The 19,468-nt window shown below is 48.6% G+C and overlaps 1 protein-coding gene across 2 annotated transcripts in view; it reads left to right on the top strand.

Moving 5' to 3' along the window:
• The first annotated feature begins 4,090 nt into the window (after positions 1–4,090).
• BLTP2 (bridge-like lipid transfer protein family member 2) overlaps positions 4,091–19,468 on the top strand; it is a 31,861-nt gene continuing 16,483 nt past the window's right edge. The window contains exons 1-16 of one of the 2 annotated variants that reach the window (XM_074263705.1): positions 4,091–4,241; positions 5,010–5,139; positions 7,541–7,590; positions 7,857–8,004; positions 8,248–8,366; positions 8,656–8,716; positions 8,901–9,090; positions 10,098–10,221; positions 10,330–10,454; positions 10,653–10,720; positions 10,950–11,095; positions 11,581–11,699; positions 11,802–11,965; positions 12,137–12,395; positions 13,087–13,292; positions 18,173–19,238. In XM_074263705.1, coding sequence (XP_074119806.1) covers positions 4,174–4,241; positions 5,010–5,139; positions 7,541–7,590; positions 7,857–8,004; positions 8,248–8,366; positions 8,656–8,716; positions 8,901–9,090; positions 10,098–10,221; positions 10,330–10,454; positions 10,653–10,720; positions 10,950–11,095; positions 11,581–11,699; positions 11,802–11,965; positions 12,137–12,395; positions 13,087–13,292; positions 18,173–19,238 — 3,043 coding nt within the window. In that variant the 5' untranslated portion in view covers positions 4,091–4,173. Of the gene's footprint in view, positions 4,242–5,009; positions 5,140–7,540; positions 7,591–7,856; positions 8,005–8,247; positions 8,367–8,655; positions 8,717–8,900; positions 9,091–10,097; positions 10,222–10,329; positions 10,455–10,652; positions 10,721–10,949; positions 11,096–11,580; positions 11,700–11,801; positions 11,966–12,136; positions 12,396–13,086; positions 13,293–16,277; positions 18,061–18,172; positions 19,239–19,468 lie in introns of those variants that run through there. The other variant, XM_074263706.1, reaches the window with a different exon arrangement.

Genomic DNA, 19,468 nt, shown 5'->3' with positions numbered 1-19,468 from the left:
ATGGAAATTCAAAGGCAGATAGCCTTCTAACCATGTTAGCCAGTAGTCCTTTATTTCAGGAAGCACAAGAATCTCATTCTAAATATCATCAGGCTGCTCGAGCTTTACGTTTACAATTTGGAATCACAAGAGAGGAAGCTAGGAGCATAGTAAAAAGCTGTACAGCTTGTCTTCCTTTCCATGCTCCTACACTCCCTCCAGGGAAGAATCCTCGTGGTTTGAGACCCAATGAAATCTGGCAAATGGATGTGACCCATTATAAATCTTTTGGTCGTCTATCTTTTATTCATGTCGTGGTAGACACCTTTTCAGGATTCACATTTGCAATGCCAGCAGCAAAAGAGACAGCCCGAGTGGTCACTGAATTCCTTATACAGGCTTTTGCAATTATGGGTGTGCCACAAGCAATAAAAACAGACAATGGACCTGCATATACGTCCAAACATTTTACACACTTTTGTGCACAGTATAAGATTTTACATACCACGGGCATACCCTTTAATCCTCAAGGGCAGGCAATAGTAGAGAGAAGAAACAGAGATATTAAGACACTCCTCCAAAAACAAAAGAAAGGGGGAGCCACAGGTAGCCCTAGGGAACTTCTAAATTTAGTTCTCTATACCATTAATTTTCTAATTTTTGACAAAGATGCACTGGCTCCGGCAGACAGGTTTTATAACCCACCAGAAGGGCAGTGTCCAGTGCGAGCAGCTCCACTGTCCTTAGATAATCGCCAGGTGATGTGGAGAGATCCAGAAAGTGGTGAATGGAAGGGACCAGATAGGTTAACTGCCTGGGGGAGAGGGTTTGCTTGTATTTCTTCAGCAGGAGAAGGAATCAGATGGGTGCCAACGAGTCATATTCGCCTTGTCCATCAGAGAGAGACAGAAAAAGAGAAAGGCCTCAAAATAAAGGAGAAGATCTAAGAAACATCTGACACTGAAAGAGCATGGATAATAAGAAGACTGTTAAAGAACTTTAAAAACCAGCAGGAATCATTGGACTTCCTCACACAAGATGAGACTAATGGACAATGGACTTATGGACATTTATAAATTTTCAATTTATGATTATGTTATATACTTCTAGCATGTGTTACGTTACTATGTTACTATGTGCTTATGTAATTTATGTAATTATCTGTAATACTTCCCATATTGATGGATTTATGTTTCAAGGTCATGACTGTCCTATGTTCTAAATCAAAAGAAAGGGGGAGATGTTAGGATTACTAAGTGAGAACTCAGGTTGTCTGGATGGTGACAAGGTGAGAATTCAGGTTTTCTGGACAATTACAAGGTGAGAACTCAGGTTGACTTGATAGAGGGGGCAAGCTCATTGGCTGGGGTGGTTCTTCCCAGAAGCCCTTGCATTATCCCACGCCCATTCTCTGGGAGGATAAAAAGAGACAGCATTGGGCGCAAAGGGCAGATCGGCCTGGAGAAGGATAAGAGCTGGAGGAGATTCAGAGCCAGGATTCAAGAGAAGGACTCTGAATTGCATCAGGCTTGACGGGGCTCTCTGCAGGAAGGGAAGTCACTTCTTTGGACAAGAGTTAACAGCAACTGCCTGGAGACAACGGTTCATTACAGGAAGAAGAATCTGTCGGAGAGATTTGAGTAGAAGACACAGCAGATCTCTTCCCAGAGAGCGATCCAGCAGCTTCTGGAGACGACAGCTCACTACACTCCCCGTCTGAGATGTTAAGATTCTGTCCCTCTCCCAGTGACACAATCCAAATAAGATATCATAATGAATAATGTTTTAACCACCAAAGCCTTGATTTCCAAAAAACCTTCCCATTTCTCCAGTTTAACTAACTAGATCCTCTGAAAAGAATATTCTTTAGAGAGAGGAGCCAGGTGTAACAAGATGTGTTAGAGAAAAGACAGGAACAAACTGGAGATGAGGAAACAAAGCAAGAGTGGACAAAGCAAAAGCATATCTAAATAGGTTTCCCCGAATTAGGATGCAAAATGAGGATCTAAGGGAGCAGCTGGATGGAAGAGGAAGGGGAGGGTGAGAAGGCAAAGTGCCCCCCCCCAAAAAAAGTAGGGAGGACAGTTGAGCTGCTTCTGCCTTGCTTACCAGGAATCTTATTAAGACACAACTTGTTAGAGGCTTCCTAATGGTTTGGGATAACAGAGCAGATATTTCTAGAAAAGAGGCTAGTCCACAAAACAATGTCCCCATTGGGCTCCTTTTTTGAGTTCTTGCCACTCACTGTTGTCAGGCACTTGAATACCTGTTCCTCCAGCAATTAAATTTGGCTTGTCTCATCTATGTCTATCACTTAATAGTATTCCCCTCCCCCCCAGCAATTACAGTTTTCAACATTCACTTTTGTAAGATTTTGAGGTCCAAATTTTTCTCCCTTTCTTTCCTCCCTCTCCAAAAGAGTAGCAAACAAACATAGGCTACATATGTACAATCAAACTAAAGACCTCTAAGTCCACAATTTCTCCTGAAAGTTAGCAACCCTAAAGTGTGTGGTGCCATGCTGTGCATAGAGATGCTTAATATTTTGCAAGGGAACAGAATTGGAAGAATTTGGTGTGTATAGCAGGGTAGTGGGCACCTGGTTCAATCCACAACAGCTGGCCAGAATTAGAGCCTCCCAGCAGTAAATGAATCAAATGCAGCGCTTCCCATCTCTATTTTGATATTTTGAATGAGTCATGGCTTCATGAGTGTATGCAGACCACAATCCCTCCTTGCTTTCTTATCCTCTATGTCCATGTTTTACTCTAAATACTCCACAACTGATTAACAAATCCATCCTGCATGCTACAAGCTTTTCTAAGCAACACAGAAGATCCCAGTGCAAAACTAGCAGACGTGATCTTAGGCAAGGGATTTAACCTTTGTTTTTGGCAAAATGTTTTCATTTTTGCAAAATAGCGCCCACCCCTCCCTAGGAATGAGGATCAAATGAACCTGAGTAACTCTCAAACCTTAAAGCTCTAGATAAATGATCTTGGTTTTTTTTGCTTTTTGTGGGGCTTTTTTTTTTGGTATCTGGAAAATTACAGGGATATCCGTTGGGCTCTCTGGTGCATCTCCATTTAATTAGTATCACGCAGTCTTCGGGAGTTCACTCCTCCTGCAGAAGCAGAAGCCGCAGATCCTGTGTGGCTTCAGGAAGAGGGAGCTGCCCTCCCGAGGTCCTTCCAGCACCCGGCCAAGAGTGCCCCTTCCCCTTATTTTCCCAGCCCCTCAGCCCCGGTCACCCAGGACTAACTTAGGGGCCCCCGAGTAGCTCGACTCACTGCTGGGTAACGAGCTCGCCCTTGCACTGGGTTGTGAAGACTCCATTTGGGGAACGGAATGCTGAGTCCCAGTGTTCTGGGCGGGGGGGAGCAAAGAAGGCATCCAGACACTCGCCCGAGTCCGCATCGGCCCCGACAGGGAAACTAGGAGACTTGGGTTGCAGGCTCCTCTCGCTGGCCCTTTCTTTCTTCCCCCCTCCTCCCAACCCGGTACTCGGGTGACCTGGCATAAGTCGCATGTCCCAGCCCAGGACATTCAGAGCGAGGGGCTGAACTTGAACTCCGGGAGCCCTCCCAGTGGCGTTCCTACCCCACTTCTTTGGACTTGCCCTGGCGAAGGGGTTGGGGGAGGGTGTCCAGTACAGTTCCTCGGAAGGCAGCCGAAGACTCGCCCGCCCCTCGGGAGACAAACGCCACGCAGGACGCTGGGCTCCGCCCTCCCTCTGCGAGAGGCGAAGGTCGGCCGGCCGGAGCGGGCCAGGTCCGGGTGCGGAAGGTTGGGGAGAGGGGGCGGGGAAAGGGGAGGACCCTGCTCCGAGCTTAATCTCTCCTTGCGCAGGGGAGGCTCGGGGCAGGGCGGGATTAGGGGAGGGACGTGTGTTGGCTCCTCCTCTTTTTCTCGGGCCCCGAAGCCTGGAGGGGCCGGCCGAGGCTGATGTGAGGGGGCGGAGCGAGGAAGAGGAACGAGTGCTGGCTCCTCCTTCTTCCGCCTTCCCTCGCTCGCGCGCGGGCGCTGAGGGGGGGGGAGCGGGTGCGAGGGGGGGGGAGCGGAGCGGCCGGGCCGGGCCTGGGCGGGGCTCGCGGCGTCTCCTCCTCGCGCCGTCCCCCGCGCAGGCGGCTAGTCGGCCCTCGGAGACTCCGCACGGAACTCGCGGGGGCCGGGGCCGGGGCCTTGGGGGGCGCGATGCCTCTGCTCTTGGTGGCGCTGCTCTCCTTGCTCCTGGCTGCGCTCTGTGCCCTCTTCTTCTGCCGGTGAGGGGCCGCTGGGGCCAGAGAAAGGGGCGAGGGGGCGCGCGGAAGCGCGCAGGGAGGGAGGGACCGAGCTGCGGGGGCGCGCGGGGAGGGAGGGGCCGAGCCGCGGGGGCGCGCAGGGAGGAGGGACGGAGGGACCAGGCGAGGTCTCCCAGGGAGGGAGGGGCCGAACTGCAGGGGCTCAAGAGCCGGGGAGGGGCTTCAGAGAAAGGGGATGGTCTGTGGGGGCTGGGAGGGGAGCCCCGCGAGTGGGTGCCCCCAGGGTCCCGGGGCCCCTGGCTTGGTGCCCTTGGTCTGGGGTGACCTTGGGCAGGTCCCCTATTTGTGTGCACCTTTGCTCCGCCTGCTTTGCCCCTCTCCCCTGCCTCAGTTTCCTCCGCTGCATGGAGGTGTCAGTGGGATCCCCTTTTTTCTGTGTGGAGCCTGGGGTTCTGGGGGGCTGCCATGAGATCTGGAGAGCACCGGAGCCTCTGCTTTCCTGAGGGATGAGTCCGGCTGGGGCCCTTCCCCGGCCCTGGGCCCCGACCCTGGGCCCGACCCCTGAAGTGGGGGGGGGTGAAGGCCAGAAGGCTCGTTTTACAGGTCAGGAAACTGAGGCTCACGGAGGGGCGCCCGACTGCGTGCCGCCGCCCGCCCAGGCACAGCCGGCTTACCCCCTGGGCAGTGCCTGAAGCCCAGGGCCCTTTCCCCGGCTCTGAGGGGGGGGTTCCGGAGTCCCCTAGAGGAAGCTGTCCCTGGGGCGGAGCGCTCACGCGCAGGTTTTGGCAGGTGGCTGCTGGTGCGCGTGGCCACCAAGTGGTGCCATCGGAGGCTCCAGGCCGAGCTCAGGATCGGCTCCTTCGGCTTCTTCTGGATCCAGAACGTGAGCCTGAAGTTCGAGCAGCACCAGCAGACGGTGGTGAGCACGGGGACACCCTGTGGGGGGCAGCCAAGTCTCCACGTGCTCGGGGGTCTTCTCCCCCAAGGGTTCTGCCCCCGGGACTCTGGTGATTCTCTAGACACTTACGGGCCTGGGAGTCTGGAGGGGGAGCTTCTGAGGACGGGGCCAGGTCACTGCTGCGCTCCAGAACAGTGGCCACTGTGCCCTGGGAGGACCGTCCCCCAAGTCCCAGGGCCAGGCCGGAGCACCCAGCCGGCCGGCGGCCTCTGCTCCCGGGTTCCTGGCAGGGCTTACTGGGAAATCCATCGCTTTTGTACAGTGTTGTATGGCCACATGCCCCGCGCTTCGGCTCCCCCTTTGAAGAAGTGAGAGAAGCCGTCAAGGAGGGTCTCAGAGGCTCTCTCAGCTCTGACTCTGTGATCGCCCATCGGTTTTCTTCCCTTATCTCCATGTTTTCTATTTTGTTCCATTGATCTGTTTTCCTCCCTAAAAAACCTCCAGACCATACAATTTTGATATTGTCTTTGAGAGCTTTTATTTCTCCTATAATTTCCCTCAGTGGGGTTGGTTCTAATTTTAATCACAATTTTGTGAAATAGCTCTCTGCTGTTTTCATTGGGATTGCATGAAATCCATAACTAAATTTGCACAGTACTGCCGTCTTCCTCTGTTGGACAGCATTTGTTATTTAGTGATCCAGTCATTTATCAGTCACAGTTTCTTCTCTCTTGAATGTTGGGCAGCTTTCCAATTTCACTTTTTTTGTTGGAGGCAATCAGGGTTAATTGACTTGTCCAAGGTCACAGTTAGTGGTGACAAGTCATGTCTTCTTACTCTAGGGCCCATGCACTACTCACTGTACCACCTGGCTGCACCCCCCCCCCTTTGAATTAGCCTGAGAATACTAGGGTTAGGGCCAATCTGCGGGCTTGGGCTCTCTGGAAGTATGGGAGAAATAGCTCCTGGTGTAACTGGCGAAATGGGTCTATGCATATAAAAGAGACTTATAAAGTAGCAATCAGCGGGACTTCGATACCCTCTGGGAGAAAGGCAGGGACTACTATTCATTCACGCTGCCTGACTTCCACTCCCAGAAGGTCCTCCCTCTTCTCCTCTGCTTTTTGGTTGCACTACAGCATCATTGCAAGGGCACTGGAGTGACCCTAGCTCAGCCACTGGTGTGATCAGCCATTCTGGGCCTCCCCTCCCTCCTCTGTAAAACGGGGGGTTATCTGTAATGCTTGAGGTTCCTCCCAAATCCCAATTTTGTATCCGAGATTTTTCTGAGCCTCCATCTCTTCAGCAATAATCATAGTGTTTGTCTAGATGAAATAAGATGTGTAGAGGCTGTGCAGACCTAGTGAGTGAGTGCCCTGTGCAAATGAGTTACAGAATCGCAGTACTGATGATGCTGTTACCTTCACAGCTCAGTTCAGGTGGTACCTCTTTTTGCCTTCCTTACCCCCTTAGTTATTAGCAATGGCTCTTTTGACTGTTCCTGGAACACCTTGTCCTATGCCTCCTGCCCTCCCGACTTTGTATGGGGTTTATCTGTACCGTGCTGTTAGAATTCTTACAAGGTGCTAAGTCACTGGAATGGATAGAGACAATAATTATCTGGCCCTGCAAGGAGATGTTATGGGCCAGAACTTGAAACAAAGTACTTATGTACTTAGTTCACACCTTTAAAGGAGTTCGCCCATTGGCTCACACCTTTAAAGAGCATATAAAAGGACAAGCCCACTGGGAGGAGATTCTGAGCTAGGATTCAGTAAAGGGGAGAACTTCAGGGGACTTCCAGGAGATTCACAATTAGGATTGATTTCTGGGAGATTCACAAGCCACCCACAAGCCCACTCTCTGGGAAGAGATTCAGAGTCAAGATTCATTCCCACTTCCACCTTTGTGCTGGCTGGAGACATTTAGAGAGAGCTCTCGGGGAACCAGGGAGAGAGATAGGCCTCTAAGAAAGCTAGCTGGGCCCCAGGAAGGGGGCGAGACACAAAGGAGAAAATAAAGGATCTGGACTTTAACTCCTGGCTGCATTTGGAGTGATTATTCTGAACTGAAATTGAGGCTGCCTCTAGAAGCTCCCCAAGAAACCTGCTCCCAGAGAACAATTATAATTTAGAGAAACAGAACATTACACAGTGTCACCCCAGCCTTGCCCTTCCCCACAAGTAGACTAGAATCATCTTGAGGGCAGGGACTATTTTAGCACAGTGTTTTTCATAGAGTTGGTGCTTAATAAATATCTGCAGAGCTAAATTGATCTGGGTAGGGTGAGCGTGGGCCTATAGACCACCTTCCTCTGCTCCTGCCCCTGACTCTAGTGTTCCAGTCACCCTTGGGTCAGCTGCGAAGGCTGGCAGATTGCCTGGGCAGCAGCTGCACAAAACTTTTTCCCATCCTGTTCCAGGAAATTGATAGCGTGTGGATTTCCAGCAAACTCCTGAGCCATGATCTACCGTGAGTATCTCATCATATTTTCTGGAAGGGAGATTCTTGTTTGGGTTGGGAGTTGTTGACTGGGATCTGATCGATGAGAAGCCTTTCAACCCTAGGAGGGAATTGGGTCTTGTTTCCTTAAAGCTTCTACATTTCTCCACATACTATGAATTTGGTAAGACAAATATTGACATGTGCCACCAGTCTTACCTTCCTGGACCAAAATCTGTTCTCAGGGAAGTGGGGAGTGGGAGGTACTGATGACAGTCAGTCTCTCCTGGGGGCAGGCATTACGTGGCGCTGTGTTTCGGGGAGGTGCGGATTAGAACTGACCTACAGAAGATGTCCGGCCTGCCTAGCTCTTTCTCCAAGACCTCAAAGGTAGATCAGAGGGAGCTGCCCCTCAGCCCATCCTTGCTGAGGATCGCTTGCCAGGTAAGACTTTTCCCCATTTCCTGAGCACTGTGGCAGTGGAGAAGCAAGCCTATGCTTCAAGCTGCCTGTGTCTTCACATCCCTCTTCTGAGTTAGGGATTTGCACGTGTCAGCAGCTGTTTTTTGAGGTCCAGGGTTGTAGTGTCTGTGGGAGGTGCCTTTTCTCTTCATCTGAGGAACTAAGGGGAAGAAGGCAAATAATGACCTCACCCTGACTATTGTTCGTGTTGGCTTCTTCCCCCAGCTTTTCTCAGTCCACGTGGACTCCATCAACATTATGGTTCTCAGGGTAGCTACCTCTGAGTCCCTGTGGCACATTCAGATCAGCAGGAGCCGCTTCCTTCTGGATAGTGATGGGAAGAAGTAAGTGCTGGGTGGGTAGAACCCCAGATGGCAGCCTCTAAACCAACTGTTCCCATTCTGGCACCAGAGAATAGAAGCCAAAACAGGGCTAGCTGGCAGTGATTGAGCTCAAGATTCAGAGCTGATACTCCCACCACCCAGGTTAGAGCAGGTAGACTGCCTGCTTTGAGCTAGGTATGAGGCCAGATTTTCTACCATCTTTTTTTCCTGTAAGCAAAGCTTGATTAGAGATGGAAGATGCCAAGGGACCAATGACTGAGGATTTTGATTTTTTTTTTCCCCTTCCCAGAATCGACTGTGAGGTGAGCCTCAGCCAAGTGAACAGCAAAGTACTAAAGAGTGGTCAGTCGGTGAGTATATCATGAGAGCCCACGCTGACCTCCATTCTGAGTGGGAGCACCAGGACTCCCATTATTATCTCCTGTGCCAATGGGGATTCCTTGGGTCTTGCCATGTCATCCATTCACCATCTTTTTGGCCTGAGACTTCTGACTATGAGGGGTGACATGTTGTCTAATTTACTCACTTGTGAAGGAGGACACTTGCCTAGCAGAGCTCTCCCTAGCCATGGACCTGTGTGTGGAAATGGGTTTAAGCAGCCTGCAGCTGAAGGCCGTCACCCTAGATGTGTGGACACTCCATGCAGAGCTGCACGAAGGCCTCTTCCACAGCCAGTTGTTGCACTCAAGCCTGGTGCCTACCTTGAGGCCCGGTAAAATGCCAGGTAAAGAGAGACCTGTTGATCCTCTTCATTGAAGATATGCAGAAACCAAGTGCTGGGTCTTGCTGTTCCCCAATTGTTGGTCATCACCAATATTAGATGTTGGCTGAACCTTGAAATTAGTGGACCTGGAGTCAGAATGGGGCTCCCTCAGATACAGCTGGTGTGTTTCTTGGACTGGAGGAAAGGAGGGATGGCAGAATTCTGTGTCCCTGTAACATCTGCCTGATGCCATCTTGGGGATGTTTATTTTGGGGTTTTAGTGAACTGCACACTCAATAGGAGTCAGCAATTCAATAAGCATGGCACCCCAGAAAGCCCACAGTCTTACACTACATTGAGAAGCCCATAATGTCTCAGCATATAGGAAGGATGTCATGGTCAGAATTTACTCTCTTGTGGTATTGTGATAATGCTGCATCTGAAATCTAGGGTTATTCAATTCTGTGGGCCTCATTTTAGAAAGGACTTTGTAAGGTCCACCAGGATGTTATATGGCCTGGAAATGATATACATAGGGAGCCTTTGAAAGAATGGGGGATTTAACGGAAAAAGAGAAGACTGGGGGGTGGGTTTGGAAAGGCACATAGATGTTCATGCATTGGAAGACTAGTCATATGGAGAAGGGAAAGAGCTTATACTGCTTAGCTCCAGAAGAAAACTAGGTACCTTGGATGGCAAGTATAGGTCCTGGTTTTATATGAGGGAAGACGTTCTAATTATTAGAGCTGTTTTAAAGTGGAACAGTCTGCTTGGGAAGTAGTAGATTTCTTCTCCACTTGAGATGGTCTGACAAAGTTAGGGGACATTGGAGAGATAATTCTTGTACAACATGTTCATAGTGGACCACATGGCCTCTGAGTGCCTTTGAACTCTATAGTTCTGCAGTGGTCATGGTAGAGAGCTGAAATTGAGTTTATCTGAAAGGAAGAGGCATTTTGAGAGAATTCAGAGGCCTTTTTTTGACATGGCTCAGTGAATGCATAGCTTCTATGTTTTTTCTTTTGCAGAGGTGACTGAGGACTTGACTGAGCCAACCATTCCTGGCTTGAATCTCCTTCACCTGCTACCAGGGAAAGTGAAAATAGAGATGGAGAACACCAGTGTGGTGCTGTCCATGAACAGCCAGAAGAGGTGAGGGCCAGTGGGAGGGTAAAGCAATGAGCCTATCCAGAGCTGGACAAAACAGGGGTGCAGGGGGTTGAGCCTGCCAGGGCTGAGCTCACTTCCCTTCTTGGCTAGACACCTCAACTGGACATTGAAGCTATTGCAGTTTTATTACCATCGTGATGAGGACCAGCTGCCCCTTCGAAATTTCACAGCCAATTCAGACATGGCTCAGATGAGCACGGAGCTGCTGCTAGAAGGTGGGTGGATGCCTTGTGCTCAAGGGACTTCAAGAAGAGGGAAGGCAGTGGGTCCCTCTTACTGTAAATTGGGATTAACAGGTATTAATCTGAAAGGAAAAAGTTCCTAAACTCACGGGGGATGGGTGAGGAGGGAAGGTGGGAGTTGTAAATCTCCTTTCCCTCTGAGCTCCCTGACAATCACTTTGCCTTCTGTAGATGGGCTGCTGCTTTCCCAGAGCCGTCAGCGCATCATCTGCCTAAATTCCCTAAAGGCCAATGTGCAGGTGAGAGCCTTAGCTCTTCCCCGCCCCCCGGACCATTAGCACTTCGTGAACTAGAATCTAGTTCCCTTCCCAGAGAGGGAGCAAATGGAAAGACTGGGCACCACACCCCCACCTCCTTCTCTTTCCTATCCTTTCTTTTCCTCCTCCTTGTTCTCCTCGTCCTCTTTTCTTTTCTCTTTCTGCTCCTGCTTTTTTTTCTCTTCCTCCTCAGCCTCATACATTTCTCTAGGTGACCACCATCGACCTTTCCGCCTCTCTGGTGCTCAGCACGTGCATCGTCCACTACCGGCACCAGGAATTCTCTCACTGGCTACATATGTTAACAAGAGAGAGGCAGGGGCCAAGGCGACCCACTTCCCATTCCAGTAAAAACAGGTGAGATCAATCATCTCCCAGCATTCCCCCTTCTGTTTTGGTTCCTTAGGACATTGCTAGCATGTTCCAAGTCATCCTTCCCATATCAGCACATTGTGAACACTTAGTAAGATACATGGTATTTGCTTCATCTCATGTCTCAGCCTTGTTGGAGAGTTCTGAATAAGATAAGCTACTTTGTGGCTCTCATTTCAGGTCTCTTTATAAATGCTTGGAGCCATGTTAAAGGCTGAATTAGTTTTTTGATGGTGGTGATGGGCGCTTTCTTGGTTGTAGCTTTTTGGGTTTCTTAGTTAATCTCTGTAGAAATTAGGAGGAGTAGGGCATTTAGTGCATGTTCAGTTCTTTAAGTTTATTTCTACTGTTTTCTGCCTCCTGTCCTGAGACTCATAGTACTGATCCAAGAACCACCAAGAACCTGCCTCCACACAGGGAGCTGACCTTTTCTTTCCTTCCTTTACAGTGGTGTTTTTTTCTTTCTACAGATGCTTCCCTCAAATTCTGGCCCCTATCATCCTCAGCACTTCTATTTCCAACGTCAATGTTTCTATTCAGCTTGGAGATACGCCACCCTTTGCTCTGGGCTTCAATTCCATCTCTTTGGGTAAGATTCCTGGGGACCAAGCCAGCTTGACAGTCATGGTCTTGGTTTGAGTGTAGAAAGCTGAGAATACCACATCATCCCTTACCAACATCATCTTTTCAGATTACCAGCATCTGAGACCTCAAAGCATCCATCAGCGGGGCGTTCTGGCTGTGGACCACTTATGCTGGCGCGTGGGGAATGACTCTCACATCCAACGGGCACCCCACCCACCCAACATGCATGTCTGGGGTGAGGCCCTTGTCCTCGACTCCTTCACTCTACAGGTAGGTGAGGAGATCTTAGCCTTGATCCCCTCACAGATTCTTTGTTGACTGAGCTCTGAAATGATGATGAGCATCTCATGATGAGTCATGATGATGGGAGAAGGCAGTTCCCAAATCTGTGTTAGGGCTAGGGGAGCAGCTTACATCTGGACATCTCTGTTTCCTTTCTAGGGCAGCTACAACCAGCCCCTGGGTCTGAGCAGCACTCAGTCAGACACCCTCTTCCTAGACTGTACTATCCGTGGTCTGCAGGTGGAGGCATCAGACACCTGTGCTGAATGTCTCTCCCGCATCCTATCCCTGTTGGGTCCTTGGTCCAGGAAGCCAACCCCTCCCAGGGAGTTTCCTTCTGGGGAATCTCCAGTGCTCCTCTGGAAGGTGGACTTGAAGGTGGAGGATATGAACCTGTTCACCCTCTCTAGCCTGGTGGGTAAGTGAGGGTCCAGTGGCTCCAGGGAGAATCTGTGTGCCAAGTTGGCAGCCTTGAGCACACATTGGTGAGCAAGGACCTTCCCTTATTAAGTCAGATGGTATTGCTCTGCTTAATTCTCCAGGCATGCCAGGCACTCAGTCGGGTTTTCTCAAGTTAAGGAACCAGTGGGTGGAAGTGATGCTATCATTCAGGGACTGCTCTTATTAAATTACCCATAAGGGGTTAGCTGTTAGTTGCACTTGGATTTGTGCTCTCATCTGTGGCCTTCACTGCACAGACTGAGAATATATGGAAGGTCTGTTCAGATCATAGTCTTTCCATGTCTTTGCTACATGTCTTTCTATAATTCTTCCATTGAGGAGCCACCTATGCTAAGGAGCTGCTGTATAAGACATACAGATCTAGGCCATTTTTTTTCTTTTTTCCTTGAATAACACTGAGTGGCTGGGGGTGAGAGAAGAATTGTCAGTGTCTCGCTTAGCTTAGCTTAGATGGACCACTTGTAAGAGATGAGCTCAGGGTGACCTTGGGGTGAAAGAATGAGAGGATAGATTGGGTCTCCTGATAGGAGAAAAGGGAGTAAGCAAAAGGAGAGTTGGAGGGAATATCATGGAGGAAGTTGGGAGAAGGAGCTTCCTGCCATTTGAGAGTGAAGAGCAATGGGCTTATTGGGTGTCTGGGATTCTAGGTGCCTCAGAGATCCGACTAGACACCCTGACAGTCCTGGGCAGTGCAGAGAGCTCCACAGTGGGTATCCAGGGCCTCGTGCTGGCCCTGGTAAAGACGGTGACCGAGAAGATGCAGCCGTGCTGCAAGGCCCCCGACATTCCCACTCCTGTACTCAGCCTTTCCATGCTCTCCGTCACCTACCACAGTAGCATCCGTTCTCTAGAGGTAAGACCTGGGCAGTGAAGCAGGGGGGTCAGCAGCCCCTTAACTCGTGCTCTGAGCCCTTGTCCCATGGAGAGGGAGCAGTAGCATTGGCTTTTCAGCTGTTCCTCCGGCCTCATTGAGTTGTCTGGAGTCCCATGACTGAGCTTTTCTAAAGCTCTTCTGCATGTACAGGCTAAAGATTGAAACAGAGCCTTTTTAGAGGGGTCTGTGAGGGAGGGAAGGGCTATGCTACTTTTGGGTGTCATTGTCTTCTGCAGAAACCAAGACTTTCCTTTGCTAAGAGTTAGCCCTCACATCATTTGTCCACCTAGAATTTTGTTTCCCAGAACCTGCCTGGTAGTCTGCTTATAGCATTGTCTTCATAATATTCGTTGCTGCAGGAAATGGTTTGTGAAAACTTAGTGCCTTCCCAATTGAAACTTTATTTTTAACATTAATTTTTATAGTGTCAATCAGGGATGAAACTAACATTACAGGACCTTTTCACATTAGTTGTCATCATCTAATTTCAGCTGTTAATTGCCAGGATGTGATCATTGTATAAAGGTAGCTCATGTAACAGTAAACATAGTCATAGTGGGGCATACCTCAAGATGCATAAATTGGTTCCCATTTTTCTGACACTTGAAAGTCTGCAATGGTTCCCAGCAGTCAGCTTTGCCTGGTACTTTCTGTAGTCTTTCAGTATCTTCCTTTTTTTTTATATCACTGTCATTTCCCAGTGATCTTCTCTCTCCCTCCTTTTCATGTAATCCTTCCTTATAACAAACATGCAATTAAGCAAAACAAATCACATGTCTTCTATGTCTAAAAACATAGGCTTTGTTGTACACCTATTATTCCCTGAATCTCTGTCTTCCAAGGGCAAGAGACATGCTTCACCCCAAGTTTTCTGAATTCCTGATTGGCTGCTATGTTGTTCATTGAAGTCTTGAAGTCATTATATGTCATTTTCTGCTTCATTACTTGGCCACTTTGTAAATTGCTTTCCTGGTTTCCATTATTTTGCTCTGTATCAGTTCATAGATCAGCCCTATCCAATTTCTCTGAATTCTTCATATTCATTATTCTTATGACACAGTAAAATTTATTGTATTTCTCTATCCCAACTCGGCCATGCCTCAGCCATTGGGGACCTACTTTCCTTCCACTTATTAGCTACTGTTGACTTTGTGTATCGGAATGGGGCCTATTCTTGGGATGTGCTGAGGAGTAGTTTTTGTGAGTAGAGAGTCGCTGGGCAGTGACTTTAAACAGAATTCCTAACAATTTTTCTCAAATGATTGAACCACTGGGATATTGCTCCAAGAGCACACAGGGCCTCAGGGGGCTCCTCCAACACAGACCAGTGTTCTCCTTTTGTTGTCTTTGGCAGCGTGATGGGTGTCTCCTGAAGTCTCAGAGTGCTTTAACTCGGTATTTTCTTTTATTGCTGGTGATTTGGAGTCTCCTTTCACATGACTGCTTTTCCTCTTTTGAAAACTGCCTGCTCATATCCTATCCTTTGACCACTTTTAGGAAATGAGCCTTGTAGGGATGAGGACTAGAACCTCTTGTGTCATGAGGAGTTTTTAAAGGAACTGGGAGTGCCAGCTTTTGAAGAGAGAAGACTGGGCTGAGAGGAGGAGGAGGGAGATGAGAGTTGTCTTTAAGTTACGTACAAGGAGATTCAATTTAGACTATTTGGTTCTAGAAACAGAACTGATGGCGGGGGAGAGGGGGTGAGAACAAAAAAAAATTCTAAGAGATTTTCCAAAGTAGAATGGACTGCAGAGGTTCCCCCTGGTTGGAGGCCTCCAGCTCCAAATGACTGGATGACATTCTAGGGTAAAAATCTCCCTTTTGTATGGGCATTAAGCAAGGCAGATGCTGAGTTTCCTTCGATGCTATTAGATGCTGTTGTATTTATATGCTTGTGTTAATACTCTGTATGTCTTGGAGATTTTGGATATATGTCTGTGATAATTCATCAGATAGCTGCTGTAAAGATCATTTTCCCTCAGTTGACTCCCTCTCTCTTAAACTTCAATTTGATTTGTATAGTAGCTTTTCAGTTTATACAATCAAAATTCTCCACTTTAGCTTTTGTTGTCATCTTTATTTCTTGTTTAGTTAAGCGTTCTTTAGGTAACAATAATTACACAGACTACTTCCATTCTTTTTTTCCTTTTTTTTTTTAGTGATCTTTTTATATTTAGGCCATGTATCCATAAGGAACTTATTATGGTATAAAATGATTTGTCTACACCTCATTTTCTGTCAAACTGAATTCTAGTTATTCTAAAAGTTTTTCATGATCAAGGGAGTCCTTACATCAGTAATTGGTGCTCTTGGATTATTAAACAATAGGCTACTAGAGTTAGTGGGTCTTCCTTACATAGGTGTGTACCACTGATCAGCTTTTTTTATTTTTTAACTAGTAACAAGTAGTTTTTGTGATTATAGTGTTTTCTAGTATTGTTTAAGATCTGCTAATAGTAAGCCCTTCATCTCTACTTTTTTCATTATATTCCTTGACCTTTTGCTCCTCCAGATAAATTTTTTAATTATTCTGTCTAGTCTTTTAAAGGGAGGGGAAGCCAGTATATGTACTTGGATATAGGATTTGTACATAGTGCTAGATGCTGTGCTAAAGCTCTTTACAATTAATTACACCATCAGGAAATATTTAGGAACCACCTGTTATATACCAGACACTGTGATTGCCCCTCACCTCAACCTTTTCTAATCCAATGAAGGAAAAATGCAAATGAATATATATATGCAGGCTGTGTATAAAATATGTACATTTTATGTAAATGTGTATGTATACATACAATATTTATACATGTATGTGTGCACATACACTCATAACATAATTTACTTATATTCTCACAAATTTAAAGCAGACTTTGTTCAGGATGAATAGGAAATAATTAACAGAGAGAAAGCAGTGGTATTGAGGAGTTAGGGAAGGCTTCCTGTAGGGGTTAAGATTTTAGCTGGAATTTAGAGGAAGCCAGAGAGGTCAGTAATCAGGACTGAGGAGGGAGAATGATGTAGGCATAGAGAAAGCCAGAAAAATACCTCGAGATGGGAGATGAGGAATCTTATTCCTGAACAGCCAGGAGGCCAGGATCACTGCATCAGAGTGTATTGGGGAATGAAGTATAAGACAGGAAAGGGTAGATTATGAGGGTTTTGAATGGCAAATGGAGCATTTTGTATTTAATCCTGGAGGAACAGGATGCTGCTGGAATTTCCTGAGTAGGGGAGTGACAAGGTTGGATCTGCAAAATCACTCTGCTGGCTTAATGGAAGCTGCCCTGGACTGGGAACTTGAGGCAGGCAGATCCCCGGCTGACCTGCAGTTGTCTAGGTAGGAGTTGATGAGGACCTGCACAAGGTGGGGACAGTATCAGAGGAGAGAAGGGGGGTGTCTCACTTGATCTTCACAGCAATTCAAAAAAGTGGGTGCTATTATTGCCCTCATTTTACAGTTGAGAAAACTTGAGGCAAACAGTAGTTAAATGCCATGCCCAGAGTCATACAGTTAGTGTGTGTTTTGAACTTGGGATATTCCTCCTAACTTCAGACTCAGTTCTCTATCCGTGCAAAAGAACCTGTCGGTCATCTAATTGGCATGCCATTTAGTTTGTAAGTTTATTGCCAATTTTATTATATTGGCAACACCTGACCACGAACAATGGACATCTCCATTTCTTTTCTTTTTGCGAGATGAATATTTGTCATTGCCTCCTTGAACTGTGTGCTCTAGCCAAACTGCACTTTTTATAATGAGGCCCGCAGATTTTCCCTGCATCCTCCTGCCAGTGTAACTGTACTTAGATCGTTCTCTGTGCCTGGGGTATCCTCATTTCTCTGGACTTTTAGAGTTCCTTCCCACTCCTGAAAGTCCAGCTCAAAAGTCGAGTTCTTGATGCTGGTCCTCATCTCTGCCCTTTGCTCCTCAGTGGTGACAGCTTCTTTCATGGCCTTCACATAGCAGCACTTGACTCTGAAAGACTTAGAAGTGATATCGGCTCTGTTAGCTGCTCAGCTGGGTTTGGGTCTTGTCCTTTGATTACCACATAATCTCTGTTAGGGCAGGGATGGGATCTTTTCTGTGCTTTCTGTCTCACAGAAGGTACTTGATAGAGGTTTGTTGAAAGGTGTTTCATGATTTACAAAGGACTTTCCTTGCAACAGCTCTATGGAGGAGATGGTGCCCATGTTACCCTCATTTGACAGATGAGGAAACTGAAGCCCAGAGAAATGGTTAAGTGACCTGGTCACAATCACAGCCAGAAGATGACAGGGCTGGGACTAGAACTCAGGAATTCTGATGGTGAGCTCAGTGCTCTTAAGAGTACATGTTCAGGGGCAGCTATGTGGTGCAGTGGATAGTGTACTGGCCCTGGAGTCAGGAGGCTATGAGTTCGATTCTGGCTTCAGACATAACACTAGCTGTGTGACCCTGGGCAAGTCACTTCACCCCAGTCTTGCCAAAAACAAACAAAACTAACCCCGAAGCAAAAACAGTACACACTTGGTTTTTCATTGAGGGCAGCCCTAGCCCAGCCACTTTGGGGAATATCAAAGAAATAGCTGGTACTGCCTTCAGGGAGCTTATAATCTAGTTGAAAAGACAACATGTAGACATGAAAGTATGGATTGCAGCAGGACAGCCTTAAACTGACTTTGATATGTTTGTTCTGAAGAAAAACAAAGTGAGGGAGCGAGGCGGGTCGTTGGAAAAATGTCTGAGTGGAGATGAGTCCTTTACCAGGTATGCAGTGTGAATAGAGGCTTACCCCCTGTAATCCTAACGTTGTTCTGGGTAATAGCATTGGAAAAGCTTGACCAAAGAGACTGACCTCTGCCATTGGTTCCCCCCAAAGGTGCAGTGCGGGGCAGGGCTGATGGTATTGTGGAGCCCCCCGGACCACATGTACCTGTACCAGCACGTCCTGGCCACACTCCAATGCCGAGACCTCCTCAGAGCCCCGGTGGAGCCGGGAGCTCCTGCCGAGCCAGCCCTCGAGGTCAGTCCTCGGGAAGCAGCCCCTCCGAAGCGGCTTTTGAACCTCACTCTGGAGGTGAGCACAGCCAAGTTGACCACCTTTGTGGCCGAGGACAAGTTCATCACCCTGGTGGCAGAAAGTGTGTCCCTGAGTCGCCACGCGGGCTCCCTGCAAGTCTACTGTCCAGAACTAGTGGCTGGCTTTGATGGCAATAGCATCTTCAATTTCAAGGAGGTGGAGGTGCAGCTGCTGTCTGAGCTGGAAGAGATGATCTTGCATCGCAACCCTTTCCCCTCCCTGGAGACCCTGCGGAACCGGGTGTGGCTTTTCTCCCTGGGCTCAGTGTCAGTAGAGTTTCCTTATCAGTATGACTTCTCTCGGACCCTGGACGAGGCTGTGGGGGTGCAGAAGTGGCTCAAGGGGCTCCACCGGGGGGCCCGAGCAAAGGCAGCCCCCAGCCCCGCTCCACTCCCACCTGATTTGCTAATTAAGGTTCAGCACTTTTCTTGGGTCTTCCTGGATGACATCTTTGAAGTGAAGCTGCGGGACAACTACGAGCTGATGAAGGATGAGAGCAAGGAAAGCGCCAAACGGCTGCAGCTGTTGGACGCCAAGGTGGCTGCCCTCCGCAAGCAGCACGGGGAACTGCTTCCTGCCCGCAAGATCGAAGAGCTCTATGCCTCCCTGGAGCGCAAGAACATAGAGATCTACATCCAGCGCTCCCGCCGTCTCTATGGAAACACGCCTATGCGCCGCGCCCTGCTCACCTGGAGCCTGGCCGGGCTGGAGCTGGTGGCCCTGGCAGACGCCTCCTTCCACGGGCCCGAGCAGGTGCTGAAGCAGATCCGGGAGCTGGATCCCAGCAGCCCGTTCCCCAGTGAGGGCCTTGAGCTTTCCATCCAATGGTGTCGGATGCTCAAATGCAATGTTAAGACCTTCCTGGGTGAGTGGTGTTCATCTGCCCGGCCTCTTGTCTGCAGGCGGGTCCCTGCAGGCAGGGAAGCTCTGAGGAGCTGGGGGAGCGGACCTAAAGACTGGATGCAATCTTGGCTTCGGGAGCGAAGTGTAGGGAAATCCTTGTCCTCCTGTTGGGAATCGTGCTTGGCTTAAGGTGGATGGTTTCCCTCTCCCTTCACAGGAACCTTTCTGGGCTAGAGGCGCCCCCTGGGGGTA

Source organism: Sminthopsis crassicaudata, chromosome 4 (genome assembly GCF_048593235.1).
Source record: "Sminthopsis crassicaudata isolate SCR6 chromosome 4, ASM4859323v1, whole genome shotgun sequence".
In the NCBI taxonomy this organism is placed as follows: Eukaryota; Metazoa; Chordata; class Mammalia; order Dasyuromorphia; family Dasyuridae; genus Sminthopsis; species Sminthopsis crassicaudata.
Note: the sequence above shows the minus strand (reverse complement) of the source record. Positions and strands in the feature narration are given on the sequence as shown.